Source organism: Macaca mulatta, chromosome 8 (assembly GCF_049350105.2).
Source record: "Macaca mulatta isolate MMU2019108-1 chromosome 8, T2T-MMU8v2.0, whole genome shotgun sequence".
Lineage (NCBI taxonomy): Eukaryota > Metazoa > Chordata > Mammalia > Primates > Cercopithecidae > Macaca > Macaca mulatta.
Window position 1 is genome coordinate 153018375 of NC_133413.1, and position 18019 is coordinate 153036393.

Sequence of the window (18019 nt, forward strand, 5' to 3'; positions counted from 1 at the left end):
TAAGTTAATTTAGAAAGTTTATTTTGCCAAGGTTGAGGACACACACCCACGATACAGGCTCAGGAGGTCCTGACGACATGTGCCCAAGGTGGTCAGACCACAGTTTGGTTTTATACATTTGAGGGAGACATGAGACACGAGTCAACATGTGCAAGATGAACACTGGTTCAGTCTGGAAAGGCGGGACAACTGGAAGCGGGGAGGGAACTTCCGGGTCATAGGTAGATAACAGACAAATGGTTACATTCTTCTGAGTTTCTGATTAACCTTTCCAAAGGAGGCAATCAGATATGCATCTATCTCAGTGAGCAGAGGGATGACTTTGAATAAAATGGGAGACAGGTTTGCCAGAAGCAGTTCCCAGCTTGACTTTTCCTTTAGCTTAGAGATTTTGGGGCCCCAAGGTATGTTCCTTTCACGTTTCCCCCCTTTTTAAAAGTCTTTTGGAGAAAGCATTTTATAAGAAAATGAGTCTCTGGTCTCAGGTTTTGTCTGCTCTCTCATGGCTAGGATGGTTTATTCCTGTACAGTTAGGTCCGGAGTTATTAGAAAACTTCATTTTTAGAAGGTTGTGAAGTGTCATGTCCTGTGAAAAGAAAATAGGGGGAGGAGGGAGGAAAAACAACAACAAACAAAAGAACAAGCTGGGAATATTCAATATAGGCCACATTACTCTGAAGCCCATACATTAGTAGGCAGGTATGAAAGTGGCTTATGTATGTAAATAGGTTGCTGTTGTTTTCTTCTGAAGTTTAAGTTGCCTGGCTTCAGTTCACAGGGCTTTATGAAAGCACAGCTTAGTTTTCAGTAACTCCAAATTGGGAAACATGGGAGAAAAAGACAGAAGAAAAAAATCAAAAACATTATTTTGAAGAGTTGTAGCCAAGAAAAATTATAATTCAGTCAAAACTGTAGAAAATAATAAAAACTTTAAAACATTAGGCAAGACTAGAATCTAACAACAGGTATACTATAGGTTTTGCAACATAATTTTTCTTTCTCCAGTTTCCCATTTTTAATAAACACAAATCATGGTCGGACTAGTTTGCTTTATTATACTTGGCCTAATTATTTGTATTCAGTGCAGCAAGAATAATTATTTTTTACATAGGCTTTTTTTTTTTTTAATGGAGTTTTCCTCTGTTACCCAGGCTGGAGTGCAGTGACACAATCTCAGCTCACTGCACCCTCCACCAACCAGGTTCAAGTGATTCTCCTGCCTCAGCCTCCTGAGTACCTGGGATTACAGGTGCATGCCACCACACCTGGCTAATTTTTGTGTTTTTAGTAGAGATGGGGTTTTGCCATGTTGGCCAGGCTTGTCTCCAACTCTTGACCTCAGGTGATCCACCCACCTTGGCCTCCAAAAGTGCTGGGATTACAGGCATGAGCCACCGTGACCAGCCTACACAGGCTTTTAAATTGGCCTTGATGGAACTTTGTCTCAAATAAGACTTTTTTTTTTTTTTTTTTTTTTTTGAGACGGAGTCTCGCTCTGTCGGCCAGGCTGGAGTGCAGTGGCCGGATCTCAGCTCACTGCAAGCTCCGCCTCCCGGGTTCACGCCATTCTCCTGCCTCAGCCTCCCGAGTAGCTGGGACTACAGGCGTCCACCACCTTGCCCGGCTAGTTTTTTTTTTGTATTTTTAGTAGAGACGGGGTTTCACCGTATTAGCCAGGATGGTCTCGATCTCCTGACCTCGTGATCCGCCCGTCTCAGCCTCCCAAAGTGCTGGGATTACAGGCTTGAGCCACCGCGCCTGGCTAAATAAGACTTTTTTAAAGCTGAGTGTAGTCACGGATTCGTATCATCAAATATCTATGAGTTGGGGGATCCTATTCTCTTGAGGTTCCAAGATAAAACTTGGGGCTGGTGGGCCTGTCAGAAAGTGACGTTCTTTACTTACCACAGTTCAGGAACCCTGTACAGAGACTATGTAGACAAACATGAGGCCAGTTTTCCCAAGGGGCTTTTATTGGCTCTGTAAGTCAAGTTTGAGTCCTTAAAGGAAAGCACACCATTCCAGTCAAAGCCTTGGTAGAATAACCAGTTTCTCCAAGTGTGTCCTCTCATACATGAAAAGAGATTCTTATTGCACTTATGTAAATAACTGTATTGCCACAAATAGCTTGCAAATTCTGGAGAAATCAGGAAGAGGAAAAACAAATATGTTATAAATTTTGTTCATAGGAATATACTAAATTGTTAAATCCTGTTAATCGCTCCAAAGAAAAGTTTCCTTGGCTCTGAAAAAGCAAAGCAAAGGATTAGCAACATTTTAAGTGAAAAGTCAAAAGGATTACTTCAGTCTTGTAATAGTTCAGTCGCTGTAGTTAATTCCTGTTCCGCTTGATATTCCTGAACATTTCAGTTCTCCATGGGCCCTGAAAGTTTTTATTTTATTCTGATGTCACCATCTCCAAATCTGTTAAAAACTTGTATGCAAGAGCACCTGTTGGAGTTTTATAGCTTTTTATAAAATCACCTTCTAAGAAGGACCAAAATAAGACAACAATTGTCTGTGAATGACAAAAGGTTTTAGGGCAGCCACAGTCAAAATAACCATTGACAAGAAAATTCATTACCTCTGTGGCACACGATAATTTAACATAATAATTATAATTACTACTGATAATGTACACTAAGTCATATCAGAATTATAGGAGTTTCCTATGATTTGGGAACACATAACGATAACATGTTTATACAAACACAGCCCAAAGAAACCCAAACACCATTTCATATTTGACAACACTTCCTATATAATTTTTATACCAAATAGGACAAATTATGTCATTTTTGGACTTTATGGAACTTAATATCCTAAAAGATTAATTAGGTCAGAAAAAGACATAATTTATAATTTGATTTTGGAAAGTTTGTCAAAGGTTTAAAACACTTGATATCACAGGCTATTGCAAAATAAGTCATTCATTTAACCACAGTGCTAACTTGAGGATTTCAAAAAAGGTGAAAACCTTCATTCTTTCAGAGAAAACTTAATTTTCCAAACAATAAACCCTAATAAAAACAAGAAGCCAATTACATTTGTTTTTCAAAATTTTATAATTAATAAAATTTTAATCTTGATCATAAGATATAATTTTCATAAGCCTTTTATAAACTTTATAGCCTTAATTTATTAAGGAGTTTGTTAATGCTTCCAGAAAAACCTTGTTAATCTGACACAGGGGTCCATATGCTAGTTTTGCATCAGTGTGCTTTTGACATTAATGATTTATTTATAGAGAAACTGAGCTTATTTTATCTCTCAAAGTCAGCCTTTACAATCTTACACATCCGCCTCTTCATGATAGTCCCTGGGCCTTGAGGAATTGAATAGCTTTAATTTCTGGCCTGATGTCTCAGGAATGCAGTTTATTTTGAAGGGCATCTTCTACTGGGTCTGAAGATGGAGCTTTAATTCCTGTCAGTGTTTAAAATTTAGCAGGACTTGGTGTTCTTTTTAGATCCAGGAGTCAAACCCTGTAACTCAATGTCACAAGTACTTTAAATGTGCATACAGAGAGATACATGGATGTAATAACTTTAATTTTAAAAAACATTAATCTCAGTTTTTTTCCTACGCAAACCAAAACTTAATAATAGTATGACAGCATGATCACATAAAAGTTTTTGCTTTTTAAAAAAATACATCCTCTTATTGTGACTTACACAGACCATTCATGACATGCTTGGACTTTTTGGGTTGACCTGAATATCTTTTTTATAAACAACCACTCATTTTACTGTAGGACTAAATTGACCATACAGTATTCTGTCTCATATAAAATTATTTCTCTTTAAGCATAAAAGTTTGGAAAATTTGCAACCTGACAATGTAATAGAAAAGAAAATCCCATTTTCTGAGGAGAAATTCAAGCCAGCTGCAGAAATTTGCATAAGTAACAAGGAGCTGAATGTTAATCTCCAAGACAATGGGGAAAATGTCTTCAGGGCATGTCAGAGGTCTTCACAGCAGCCCCTCCCATCAGGCCCAGAGGCCTAGGAGGAAAAAGTGGTTTCATGGGCCAGGCCCAGGGTTGCCATGCTGTGTGCAGCCTAGGGACTTGGTGCCCTGCATCCCAGCCACTCTGGCCATGGTTAAGAGGGGCCAACATAGAGCTCAGGCCATGGCTTCAGAGTGTGCAAGTCCCAAGCCTTGGCAGTTTTCACATGGTGTTGAGCCTGTTGAGTGCACAGAAGTCAAGAATTGAAGTTTGGGAACCTCCGCCGACATTTCAGATGTATGTAAATGCCTCGATGCCCAGGCAGAAGTTTGCTGCAGGTGTAGGGCCCTCATGGAGAATCTCTGCTAGGGCAGTGTGGAAGGGAAATGTGGGGTCAGAGCCCCCATGCAGAGTCCCTACTGGGGCACCACCTAGTGGACCTGTGAGAAGAGGGCCACCATCCTCCAGACCCCAGAATGGTAGATCCACTGACGGTTTGGACTGTGTGCCTGGAAAAGCTGCAGACATTCAATGCCAGTCCATGAAGGCAGCCGGGAGGGAGGCTGTACCCTGCAAAGCCACAAGGGTGGAGCTATCTAAGACCATGGGAACCCACCTCTTGCATCAGCATGGCTTGGATGTGAGAAATGGAGTCAAAGGAGATCATTTTGGAGCTTTAAAATTTGACTGCCCCATTGGATTTCAAACTTGCACAAGGCCTGTGGCCCCTTTTGTTCAGCCAATTTCTCCCATTTGAAATGGCTCTATTTACCCAATGCATGTACCCCCAATGTATCTAGGAAGTAACTAAATTGCTTTTGATTTTACAGGTTCATAGGTGGGAGGAACTTGCCTTGTCTCAGACGAGACTTTGGACTGTTAACTTTTGAGTAATGTTGAAATTAAGACTGTGGGAGACTGTTAGGAAGGCATGATTGGTTTTGAAATATGAGGACATGAGATTTGGGAGGGGCCAGGGGCAGAGTGATATGGTTTGGCCGTGTCCCCACCCAAAACTCATCGTGAATTCCCACGTGTTGTGAGAGGGACCCAGTGGGAGGTAATTGAATCATGAGGAAAGTCTTTCCCATGCTTTTCTCATGATAGTAAATAAGTTTCACAAGACCTGATAGTTTTATGAAGAGGAGTTCCCCTGCACATGTTATCTTGCTCTTTGCCTGCTGCTATCCATGTAAGACATGACTTGCTCCTCCTTCCATTCCCCCACAATTGTGAGGCACTCCCAGCTAGGTGGAACTGTAACTCCATTAAACCTCTTCTTTTGTAAATTGCTTCAGAGGGTGCAAGCCCCAAGCCCTGGCAGCTTCCACATGCTGTTGAGCCTGTGAGTGCACAGAAGTCCAGAACTGAAGTTTGGGAACCTCCACCTGGGTTTCAGAGGGTGTATGGAAATGACTGGATGTCCAGGAAGAAGTTTGCTGCAGGGCTGGGGCCCTCATGGAGAACCTCTGCTAGGGCATTGTGGAAGGAAAATGTGGGGTGGGAGCCCCCACACACAGTCCCCACTGGGGCACTGCCTAGTGAAGCTGTGAGAAGATGGCCACTGACCTCTAGACCCCAGAATGGTAGATCCACAAATAGCTTGCACTGTGTGCCTGGATAAGCCACAGACACTCAATAACAGTCTGTGAAAGCAGCCAGAAGGAAAGCTGTACCCTGCAAAACCACAAGGGCAGAACTGCCCAAGACCATGGGGACCCACCTCTTGCATCAGTGTGACCTGGATGTGAAACATGTAGTCAAAGGAGATCATCTTGCAGATTTAAGATTTGACTGCGCTGCTGGATTTCAGACTTGCATGGGGCCTGTGGCCCCTTTGTTTTGGCCAATTTCTCCCATTTGAAATGACTGTATTTACCCAATGCATGCACCCCCATTGTATCTAGGAAGTAACTCACTTGCTTTTGATTTTACAGGCTCATAGGCAGAAGGGACTTGCTTTGTCTCAGATGAGACTTTGGACTATGGAGTTCTGAGTTAATGCTGAAGTGAGTTAAGACTTTGGGAGACTGTTAGGAAGGCATGATTGGTTTTGAAATGTGAGGACATGAGATTTGGGAGGGGCCAGAGATGGAATGATATGGTTTAGCTCTGTATCCCACCGAAATCCCATCTTGAATTATAACTCCCACAGTTCCCACATGTCGTTGGAGGAACCCGATGGGAGGTAACTGAATCATAGGGTCAGTCTTTCCTGTGTTGTTCTCATGAGAGTGAATAAGTCTCCAGAGATCTGATGGTTTTAAAGATGAGAGTTTCTCTGCACAAGCTCTCTCTCTTTGCCTGCTGCCATCCATGTAAGATGTGACTTGCTCCTCCTTGCCTTCCACCATCATTGTGAGGGCTCCCCAGCAATGCAAAACTGTAAGTCCATGAAACCTCTTTCTTTTGTAAACTGCCCAGTCTCTGGCATGTCTTTATCAGCAGCGTGAAAATGGACTAATACAAACACATTTCTAAGTGTCTAAACTACAGTCTTCCTTAAAAACCAAGGGTAGTCTCTGTTGCAATAGCTATTTTAGTATAAAAAAAAAAATCAGGTTCACAATACAAAATTAAGTGGTTTAAGGGCTGAAACAAACTTGTCTGTTTAAATTCTTGGGGTTCCATAAGAAAAAACAGAGGTTTCTCTCCCAAAGGGAGTCTAGCACCTTCTCCATTTTCTTTAAGGAACCCCACGCTATTATAAACTATTTTAGGTCCCCCGTGCAGCAGAGGGTGCAAGAGAAAGGAGAGACAGCAGAAGTAAATGAATAAACTAGAATTCAGTCAACTGAGAAGAAAAAACTTTTGCTCAAAAAAAAGACAAGGTTCTAGGAGAGGAAAAAAACAAAAACAAAAACATGAAGGTCCTTTAAAACAAACACACACACACACATTTTGGATATTAGCTTTAATTTATCTGACTTTTAACCATTGAGTTCCTTTAAAAAAAGTTTTTAAATCTCATTACCATATTTCAGCTAGAACAAATTGCTGCTATTTCAGAAGTACCAAGTATCAAACCAGAAAGGACTTGATTTAGGAACCAAACCCAGCTTTCACGCTGGAAAAAAAAAAAAAAAAAGAAGGCAGAAACTTAGGCATTGAACTGCAGTGTGGGGTAACAGCCATTGCTTTCAGTTTGGCCTGGCTAGCAAAAAGGTGGTCTGGTTATGTAAATAAAGCCCCTTAAGTAGTGAAAATCAAAATCAATCTTTTTTTTTTTTTTTTTTTTTTTTTTTGGTGGGAATGTAGCCACTTTAGAGGCCTTGTTCCCCATAATTTGAAACTTTCTTTTGGATTTGATCAAGTCAGAGTTGGTCAAACCCAATGGGAAAAAGACTGAAACAACAAAAACAGAAACATACAACAACAACAACAATAATAAAAAGGAGCAAAGCAAAACAAACAATTGAACAACTTACATAATTACTGAGTGCTCTAACAGTAAGGAGAAATTAAGACCAGCTGGCTATTAATTTTACCTTTAGCCAAGACAAACCCCAGTTCAGTTACTTACCTAGGAATGGATCTCAGGCTGAAGACTGCACTCCACCATCCTAGAAGCAGGAAAAAAAAAAACAAAACCTCATCTTCCCTGTTGGAAGTGAGCTCAAACTCAGTTTACCTGCCTTCCATCGTCACAGAAGCAGGAAAAAACTTGCCTGCCTTGTTTTGGAAGCAAGTAAAACTCCAAAAAAAGGGGCGGGGTGGTGGTAGGAGTCGTACAGCAAAATAAAACGTTAAATCTCAACCAAATTTTGGGAGATCAGGGATTCTCTGGAGGGGGTGCTTCCAGGCCTCAGTCAATTGTCCTATTCATTTGAGCCATAAAGATAACTCAAGCTGGTAATAAGCACTCGTAAGACATTTTTTCAAAGGTCAGGGGCACCTCCATTCAGAATCCCTTTGTGATTACCAAAATGTGAACCCAGAAAATCTGAGACAAGTCTCAGTTAATTTAGAAAGTTTATTTTGCCAAGGTTGAGGACACACGCCATGACACAGCCTCAGGAGGTCCTCACGACATGTGGCCAACGTGGTCAGAGCACAGTTTGGTTTTCTACATTTTAGAGAGATATGACACACCAATCAACATATGTAAGATAAACATTGGCTTAGTCTGGAAAGGCGGGACAACTCAAAGTGGGGTAGGGGCTTCCAGGTCATAGGTAGATAAGAGACAAATGGTTGCATTCTTTTGAGTTTCTGATTAGCCTCTCCAAAGAAGGGAATGAGATACGCATTTATCTCAATGAGCTAAGGGGTGACTTTGAATAGAATGGGAGGCAGGCAGGGGCCCATTCCATAGGCCCCTCCCCACCAAACTGTCCTTGAAAAATCCTCACCTCTGAATTTTAGGGGAGGCTGATTTAAGTAATAACTGCCCTAAGCAGTTTTCAGCTTGACTTTTCCCTTTAGCTTAGTGATTTAGGAGCCCCAATGTATTGTCCTTTCACATCATCAATTTATAGAACAAGAAAAAAGAGAAAGAGAGGTGACCTACAGCCAGAGAAGCGGAAGCTGCAGCTGCATGCTGCATGGTTATTCCACACAGCCACATTTCCTTCTAGGCTCAATGTCATTTCTAGGGTTCCAAAAATTGATGATGTTTATTCGTTTTTTACACGCCTTTGTGCAGGCCCCAGTACTGACCCAGACTGGCCAGGTACCCCACGCTGCAGAGGGGTATGCAGCCACTCCCCACAGGCCTGGCTTGGGCCACATCTATCACAGGCAGATCATTGTGAAGAGATCTTTGCACAAATTTTAAGTGCAAGAGATCTGACCTAACCAACTCCATCTTGCCTTTAACGTCCAAACTGCCTTTGATCACTTCTGGGCGTGGGCCAAGCTAACTTTGGGAGAAATTTAATTAGTGATTTAAATGATAACAGCCTTTCCCACAACTAAACCACCTTTGTAATACTAATGAAAGGCCACCAAGTTAAGAGGATGAGAGGGGCCTGGATTCTGCTAAGACGTAGGGATAAACAATTACCAACTATTGTCCCAGAAGTTATAAGATTTGCAACTTCCCTAATTACTCCTGCAGATAACATCACTATTATAGAAACTAGGATTGGCCTTTTAAGATGTATTTTCAGACAGGGTCTCATTCTGTCACCCGGGCTGGAGTGCAGTGGCAGAATCATGGCGCAGTGCAGCTTTGACCTCCTAGGCTCAAGCAATCTTCCTGCCTCAGCCTCCCAAGTACCTGGGACCATAGGGACGTGCCACCACTTCTGGCTATTTTTTTTTTTAATGTTTTATAGAGAAGAGGTCTCACTATGTTGCCCAGACTGGTCTTGAGCTCCTGGGCTCAAGCACTCCTCCTGCCTCAGCCTCCCAAAGTGCTAGGATTATAGGTGTGAGCCACTGTGCCTGGCCACACTTTTGTACTGCTGACACCAGATGGCTCTACCTGGACCAGCAGACCAGCAGCTCCTTGGTAGCTTTCATCCAAAAGTGGACTCAGTGCACAAGGACCTTTTCTACACCCCTATGATGGCATCCCCCAAAAATCAGAAGCACCCATTCCCTAGGTCCCTGCCCACCAAACTGTCCTTGAAAGATTCTCACCTCTGAATTTTAGGGGAGGCTGATTTAAGTAATAAGAAAACTCCAGTCTCCCATTTAGCTGGCTCTATGTATATTCAACTCTTTCTCTATTGCAATTCCACTGTCTTGGTAAATTTGGCTCTATCTGGGCAGTGGACAAGTAGAACTAATTGGGCAGTTACAGTGGGGTTGACTGGCACATGAGAATGCTGGGATTGAGAGGCCTGGGAGCCTCCACCCTGCAGGGTCTGTTGATTGGTATCAAACCCAATAAACCATAAGGTCAGGGGAACCTGCAGGGGAGGAGCAGCAGGAAGGACACTGCTCTGCAGCCCAGCCCACAGCACCCCCACATGGTGTCCATGGCCATTCTAGTGTATCCTGACCTCTCACACTGCTCCAACCCTCACAGCACACCTGCTGCCCTCCTGGGGTGCTGGCCTCCCTTCAGGGAAGGGGAGACTCTGGGCTTACAAAGATCAGGACAGCGGCCAGAGGAAAGATGTGACAGGCCCTGGCTCCCTCCCTCCTGACGTCTGACCTCTCCAGCCAGACTCCAGCCACTCCCTGCTAAGTAAGGGTCCAGCCTGATTCTGTTGAGCAAGGAATGTTTGTGAGGCTCCCAGGCTGGAGGCCAATGTGGTCCCTGTGTCTTGGTGGGATCCTGTTGCCCCACCACCAGAGCTACCCCAGAACAGGCGATTCAAAGAGGAGGGCTGTACCCAGGGCTCAGAAGCACAGACCCCCACCAGCCCTCCTCAGCTGGCAGAGCCCGCCTGACCTCTCTGGGCCCTCCCTGGCTGGCTCAGCTCTCACTGGGCATCTGGAGTCCTCCCCACCCCAGATTCAGGCACAGCCAGTGCAGGTGCCACCTGCTTAATGCTGTCCTGCCCAGGCACCCTGCCCAAGCCCCCAGCCACCCCCCAGCTCAGGGGCCAACGGGCGCAGCCTCCTGGGTGCTGATCTGCTGCAGCCAAGAGCCTTGAGCTGCCTCAGGCCCTCCTCAGTGAAGATGAGGCCAAGAGCAGGCAGAGGACCCAGACCTCCCAACTGAGGTGCGTCTCTCAGCAGGCAGCTGCACTTCTGGAGGTCAACTGCAGAAGCTCCTTGCCCTGCCAGCCTCAGGGTCCTTTCTGAGGCTCTGCCCGCCCCAGGGTGGCTTTGAGGAGGCCTCCCCTGCTCAGCGTCCTAGGGCAGCTTCACGGGCTTCTCGAGCCACCGCTGGAGCCATGAGGGCTGCCCTCAGGTGACCACCCCCAGGCTGGATCCCTCTCTGCCTTTGCACACCCCCTTGAGATGGGTCCTAGTAGTGCCAGTTCTCTTTCCCCAGCAAGGGCTGCTCCAGGTTACTGCCCACCCAGAGACCCTGGGGGCCAGCACTGACTTCAGAGGTGGAACCATTCAATGTCCTCTGGTGGTGACCTTGCTGTGACTGCTGGCCTGGGGCTCCTGAAGAGCTTAGGCACTGTGTGAAGGTTAGCCCTGCAGAGTGGCCCCACACGATTCAGACACTTTTGAGAGTGAAAGGGGTATCAGTAATTGTTCCAGGACAACAGGTGCCACCAGGACTGCCCAGGGAAAGCAGGACACAGCGGCACCACAGGCACATCCAGCTCAGCACAGCAGGAGGCTGGCAGACACAGCCAAGGCAAATGCTGCCAGAGGCCAAGAAAAGCGGGGAATCACAGGCAACAGGCAGGGGAAGGGATGCAGTGAGATCCTGGGCTGTGGAGTAAAATGGCTCCGGACTCCAAACTCTGTGTCCCTGACTATCCCTGATGCTCCTGAGCCTCAACTGCTCATCTGTACAAAAGGGATGGCACTAGTGACTCAGCCAGGTGCCAGGAAGATTCGATGAGTTAAGGGCCACCAGAATGTGGACAGCACAGGCCCCACTAAGTGTGTTCTGCCTCCTGTCGTCTTGGATCCTCTCTTCCTCCTTTGCTGCTTTTACACTAGGTATTTTCCAATGTAGCATTTTAATTTCTTTAATGATTTTTTCACTCTATTTTTTGAATTATTTCTCTAGTGGTTGTTCTAGGGATCACCATTTACATTTTATCAGAATCTACTTTGGATCTGCGCTAGTTCCAGTGAGACAGAAATGCCGCTCCTGTGCAGTTCCGTCCCCTTTTCCCTTCTGCGGTATTATCGTTATGCACCTATCACATCTCTAAATGTTACAAACCCAGCAGTATGTTGTTATTATTATTATGTAATGTTATGCTTTTTAAGGAAGCTGGGAGATAAAAGAAGACCAAGTACATATTTTTAGATTTTGCCACATTAACTTTCCTTTTATTGTTTCTGGTTCTCTTTATCTGTTCTGTGAATTTGAGTTACTATCTGGACTCACTTCCTAGTCAGATTATTTTGCTTCCACCCATCTCCTTTGGGTTATTATTCACAAATACATTATATTTCTATATGTGATAGGCCCAACGTTATACCCATATTATTTTATATAATTGCTTTTTACATCAATTAAGAAGAAATGTGCATCTATACTGTTTTATACAATTATACAAGTACCTCTGCAAGTATTATTTTCAATGTGGATTTAAATTACCTTCTGGGGTCATTTACTTTCAGCCTGAAAGACATCCTTTCATCTTTCTGATAAGGTGGGCCTGCTAGCAACAAACTCTCTTGGCTTTTGTATGTAGTATCTGGGTTCATCTTTAAACTGCTTGTTTGTTTGTTTATTGAGACAGGGTCTCACTCTGTTACCCAGGCTGGAGTGCACTGGCCCCAATCTTGGCTCACTGCAACCTCTACCGCCCAGGTTCAAGCAATTCTCCTGCCTCAGCCTCAGCCTCCCAAGTAGCTGGGATTATAAGCGCATGCCACCATGCCAGGCTAGTAGACATGGTTTCACCATGTTGCCCATGCTGGTCTTGAACTCCTGACCTCAGGTGATCCACCTGCCTCAGCCTCCCAGTGCTGGGATTACAGGCGTGAGCCACCATGTTCAGCTGCTTAAATTTCTGAAAGATAGTTTGCTGGATATAAGATTCTTAGTTAATGGTTTTTTTGTTTTTGTTTGTTTTGAGCACTCTGAATATATTATCCCTCTGCCCTCTGGCGTCCACTGTTTCTCATGAGAAGTCAGCTGTTGATCTTACTGGTGTTCTTTTGTAAGTGACAAATCATTTTTCTGTTTTCAAGATTTTATCTTTGGCTTCCAGCAATTTTACTATGATGAGTCTATTTGTGGATCTCTGGTTATCCTACTTAGATTTCATTGAGCCTCTTGGATTTGTAGGCTAACATTTTTCAAAAAAATTGGGGATTTTTCAGCCATTATTTCTTTAAACATTTTTTCTGTTCCTTTCTGTCTCTCCTCTCTTCTGGTTCTCCAAGCGTATGTTGGTGCAATTCGTGTGGTATAATACATTTCTCTAAGGCTCTTTTCTTCATTCTTTTTACTGTCCTTTGGATTGCATAGTTTCTATCACTCTATTCTCAAGTTCACTAATTCTTTCTTCTTCCAGTTGAAATCTACTGTTGAGCTCAGCTTGCCTAGTGAATTTTTCATTTCAGTCATTGTACTTTTCAACTCCAGAATTTTCATCTGGTTCTTTTTGAGACAGGGCCTCGTTCTGTCACCCAGGCTGAAATGCACTGGCACTATCACAGCTCACTGCAGCCTTGACCTCCCAGGCTCAAGCAATCCTCCCACCTCAGCCTCCTGAGTAGCTAGGACTATAGGTGTGTGCCACCATGCTGGCTAATTAAAAAAAAAAAAATTGTAAATACAAGTTCTCACTATGTTGTCCCAGACTGGTTTTGAATTCCTGGACTCAGATGATCTTCCTGCCTCAGCCTCCGAAAGTGCTGGGATTACAGGTGTGAGTCACTGAGTCAAGCCTGTTTTTTTTGTTTTTTGTTTAATACAAAACATATAATTTCTACCTTCTTAATCTCCATTTGAGGCAATATTGGCTCACACCTTCCTTTAGTTTTACCCCCTTTAGTTCTTTAATCATAACGTCCTTTAGTTCTTAGAACACATTTATGATGGCCACTTTGAAACCTTTTTCTTTTAAATCCAGCATCTTGCTCTACATAGGCAGTTTCTATTACCTGCCTTTTCCCCCAGTGTATCGGCCATACTTTCCTGTTTCTTTGCATGCCTCATAATTATCTGTTGAAGCATGGACATCTTAGGTAACCATTGTAGCAACTCTGGATACTAGCCAGCCTGATCTTGGACTATTTTTCTGCTTTCTTTGCTTAGGGACCAGCTAGACTATTTTAGTGGCATCTATTTCCTACCCCACATCCCAGAGCCTCTGACTGCATCTCAGTTTTTCTCCTCAGGGGCACCATCTTGGTTATGCCGTCAGTCGCCCTGGATGACAGTGGTTTGAAAGTGTTGCAAAGCGCTTTGTTTTCCCTGACCACATCCAGCCGTTAAGCTCCACTAATGGTCAGCTGATTGCTCCACTATTTTGAATGCTGCCCTGGACATAAATTGCTTCACAGGTCAATCCAATCAAATTTGGGCTCCTTTGAAGGGATAGTTCCTGAAGTTAAGTGTCTGTGATATTTATATGACCCCTAGCCAGACAATATTTTTGGCATAGATCTCCAATAAATCTACTTATTGACCACAGTTGCCTTTCTCCATCACTTCCACTGTTTTTTGAGAGCACCCTTAGGCTGGAACTTCACACTCTAACAAAGGCAGTTCCTGTGGGGAGGAATGTGGAGCTCTCTGTTCTATGGCCTGCTTCTCCAGTGGCTCTGCTGTTTGGGGTGGGGACAATGTTGTGTCTCCCCCTAACTTTGACAGCTGAGCATTTGATGGGAGAGGAGTCAGCAATCCCAGGTTGTCCGGGCTTGCCTCTCAGTATGGAATCCCCATTCTACAGGTGAGGTCCACTAAGGGTTGTTGCCTGCCTCCATCCCTCACACCCTAAGCTCACCTCGTAAATCGGCCCTGTGCCCAGCCCTGCCATGAGGCAGTTCTCCAACATTATGTCTCTGTGGAAGCCTCTGGGGAGGGCTTAGGAATTGCCAGCTCCTCTGGTGAAGTCACTGCCACATCCACGAAGCCCACAGAACTGCCTGGACCTGAAGCAGGCTGGAACCTCTGCTCTCTCCTTACAGAGATGGGGGAGATCAGATATAATTGCTGGAGCAGGCATGAAGGCACAAGGCCTGGGCCGACTTGCACTGCTAGATGAGTCCTATACTCGCTCACCCATCCTCTACAACCAGGCTCCCCAAACCTTTTATAACTAGTTGTACTCGTATGACTGGGACCTGGCTCGAGGGACATGAGCAGAAGTGGTGTGCTTTCTGGAGGCAGACACAGTGGAGGGGACTGGAGCAGTTGTCCCGTGACATCTTCAACCCTGTGGTTCCCTTCATGAAATACACATGGCGTATCTTGGTCTATGTGCAAGGTTATAAAGTAACACCTGAGGCTGAGTAATTTATAAAGAAAAGAGGTTTATTTGGCTCACAGTTCTGCAGGCTGTACAAGCAGCATGGTGCCAGCATTTGCTTCTGGTGGGGAATTCAGGGAGCTTCCACTCATGATGGAAGGCAAAGGGGAGCAGCATCACATAGCAAGAGGAGGAAGACGGGAGGGAGGTGCCAGGCTCTCTTTAACAAACAGTTCTCACAGAAACTAATCAAGTGAGAACTCACTTGTTACCACAAAGACGGCACCAGGCTATTAATGAAGGATCCATCCCGATAACAGGAACATCTCCCATCAGGCCCCACCTTCAACACTGGGGATCAAATTTCCATGTACGATTAGAAACGGACAAGCATCCAAACTGCATCATGGCAGGAGGAGCCTGGCTCTGCCAGACAGTTGAGCTGTTTCATCAGCCCTGATTTCCCTTCTCAACTAGTATGTGTGCAAGAACTAAACTGCTATCTTGTGTACACAACTCTGCAGGGTCCCTCTGTTATTGGCACTGGGTAGGGCAGGGTGGGAATCCCCCAGGCCCTGGCCATGAGGTGCTCTGTATTTATCACCGCTGTCCGGGTCATGGTGGGCAGTGTGGGTCTGCCTCCGCTTCTAGACCAGGTGAACCTTAATGACAGGTGCATGTTTTACTCATCCCAAGTCCCCCAGGGGCCTGGCCCATGACTGGAACTGAGGAGTCGAGAGCAATGGCAGAACTGCCTGGACCTGAAGCAGGCTGGAACCTCTGTTCTCTCCTTACTGCCTGTCTCAGTTTGGATTGCTATAAGAAAATACCACAGGCTAGGTGGTTTAAACAACAGAAATTAATTTCTCACAGATCTGGGGACTGAAAGTCCAATATCAAAGGCACTGGCAGTCTGGTATCTGCTGAAGGCTCTTTCTGATTTGCAGATGGCAGTTTTCCATTTTATTTCTTCTTTTTAGCGATAAGGTCTTATCATGCCTAGGCTGGTCTCGAACTCCTGGACTCAAAGCAATCCTAATGCCTTGGCCTTCCAGTGCTGGGATTACAGGCGTCAGCCACTGCACCCAGCTTGAAAGATGGCAATTTTCTCGTATGATCACACAGCAGAAAGAGACCTCACTCTAGTTCCTTCCTTTTAAGGACTCAGTCTCATCGGGGAGCCCCACCCTCACGACCTCACCTAAGCTTAGTCACCTCCCAAAGGCCCCACCTCCTAATACCACCCTACTGGGGGTCAGGGTTTCAACATATAAACTTTGGGGGGGACACAAACATGCAGTCCTAATACCATCATTACGGAGATGGAGGCCACACACCGACCAACACCCATACCCTCAAGGGCACTGGTGGGGACAGAGGGGTCTCACCCAGCACTGCCATGAGGCAGAAGTTCTCCAACATTATGTCTCTGTAGAGGCCTCCAGGCAGCACTTAGGAATTGCCAGCTCCTCTGGTGAGGTCACTACCACATCCTCAGGGCCCACAGCCTCCTGAAACAACAGAACTTTGCTGCTTCGTGGAGGAGCGTCCATATGTCCACACCATAGGGGTGTGGTCACTTCCCTCTGCCAGGGAGAAAGGGGAGGAGAACAGGATTCCTAGTGTATTTCTTCTCTTCAGAACTGACAGCCCATCAAGGTACAATGACACAGAAAAAGGCTGGCCAGGTGCCAAGTCCTGGCTCACACGTGGCAGCTCCTCCCACTGAGTCTCATGGCCACCCCAGAGGACAGGCCTTCCTTTCACACACATCAGAAATAGGGACCCCAAGACCTCGAGAGGGGAAATGGGCCCAGGGACACGCCTTGGCTTGGAGTGGCTTAGGACCAGGGAAAGACACCTGACCCCAGAGCAGTCCACCCTCTGACACTGGGCAACACATTCCCTGCTCTGGACCTCAGTTCCTTTGGCTGCTAAGGAGGCCCAACAATCCTGGCCTGTGTGGGACGGGACTGCCTACAGACATAGACGGCCTTTGAGCACCTCGTATCTCGCTTCCCAGCCAGCCTGGGTGTGGAGATGGCCATGCTGACAGGTTCCCTGAGAGAGGGTCCAGCCATGGCCAGTGGGCCTCCGAGGATTGGCCGCTGGGTGCAGGGCCTGAGCAGGGAGGCCATCATGCTGCCTTTGAGACCAGGACCCAGCAGGGGCCATGCCTAGATTCAGAGGCTCAGGACCACCACGGAACTGAAATGAGGTTCAAGGCCTCACACAAGAGTGGCCCCTAAAAAGGCTGGTAAAGGAGTGTTTTCACCTCTGTTTACAGTTGAGGGCACTGCTCAAGGTCATGCAGCTGGTGAATGGCAAGCAGTGAGCAGTGAACATGAGGCTGGTCACCAGGAGCAGGTAGCCGTGGGTCTCCCTCTGCCCTCAGCAACTTCACACCTGCCCCTCCCTGGACCCCAGTCTCATATTTAAACAGGAGTGACCCCACCTCATTTCATGTTATCATCACTGCCCTGCAAGGGAAACAACAGATGTGTAAGGTCTGAGGGTCCATGTGTGGAAGCAGACACCAGAGCCGAGTCCACACGGGCAAAGGAGCGGGCGTGCAGGGCCGGGAGCTGGGGCTCACCTGGGAGGCTGGTGGCTGCAGCTCCTGACCCTGCAGACAGCCAGGCCTGGGGTCTACAGGAGCTGGACAGGGAAGAGGACAAACAAGGCCTCACAGGTCCATTCTCCCCAGCCTCCCAGCAGGCAGCTGAGCCCAGCGCAGTGCCTGAGAGCTCAGCCCTTGTCAAGGAGAGTCCTCGAACCCAGAGGCGGCAGCGGAAGTGCAGAAGCCCTGCCCAGGCCCTGTCTCCCAGCCCACCGCCCACCCTCACGGCTGCCACACCCACCAGCCACCCCTCACGGCTGCCACACCCACCAGCCCGTGACTGTCCACATCCTGACCCCTACCTCATGACCTCCCCAACTCTGATCTCCACACCTGACCCCAAAGCACATTTTATTATTATTTTTATTAGAGAGAAGGCCTCTCACTCTGTCACCCAGGCTGGAGTGCAGAGGCCATAACTCACTGCAGCCTCGAACTCCTGGGCTTGGGGATCCTCCTGCCTCGGCCTCCTGAGTAGCTGGGGTTACA

General features: G+C 46.1%; 1 protein-coding gene and 1 long non-coding RNA gene across 13 annotated transcripts in view; one reads left to right on the forward strand and one right to left on the reverse strand.

Annotated features, from left to right (window-relative positions):
- The window catches only part of LOC144330889 (uncharacterized), a 35112-nt gene that overhangs the window by 6021 nt on the left and 11072 nt on the right, over positions 1 to 18019 (forward strand). The window lies entirely within an intron of this gene.
- Positions 1 to 18019, reverse strand: part of JRK (Jrk helix-turn-helix protein) — a 27970-nt gene continuing 9951 nt past the window's right edge. For 2 of the 12 annotated variants that reach the window (XR_013397497.1, XR_013397498.1), the window contains one exon: positions 14957 to 17953. Coding sequence is in view for 8 of the 12 variants with exons in the window: in XM_077944245.1 (XP_077800371.1) it covers positions 16332 to 16421 (90 nt within the window). In the remaining 4 variants the exon portion in view is untranslated. Of the gene's footprint in view, positions 587 to 1955; positions 4520 to 6848; positions 7017 to 7241; positions 7513 to 14956; positions 17954 to 18019 lie in introns of those variants that run through there. The other 10 variants (XR_013397499.1, XR_013397500.1, XM_077944249.1 and 7 more) reach the window with 9 other exon arrangements.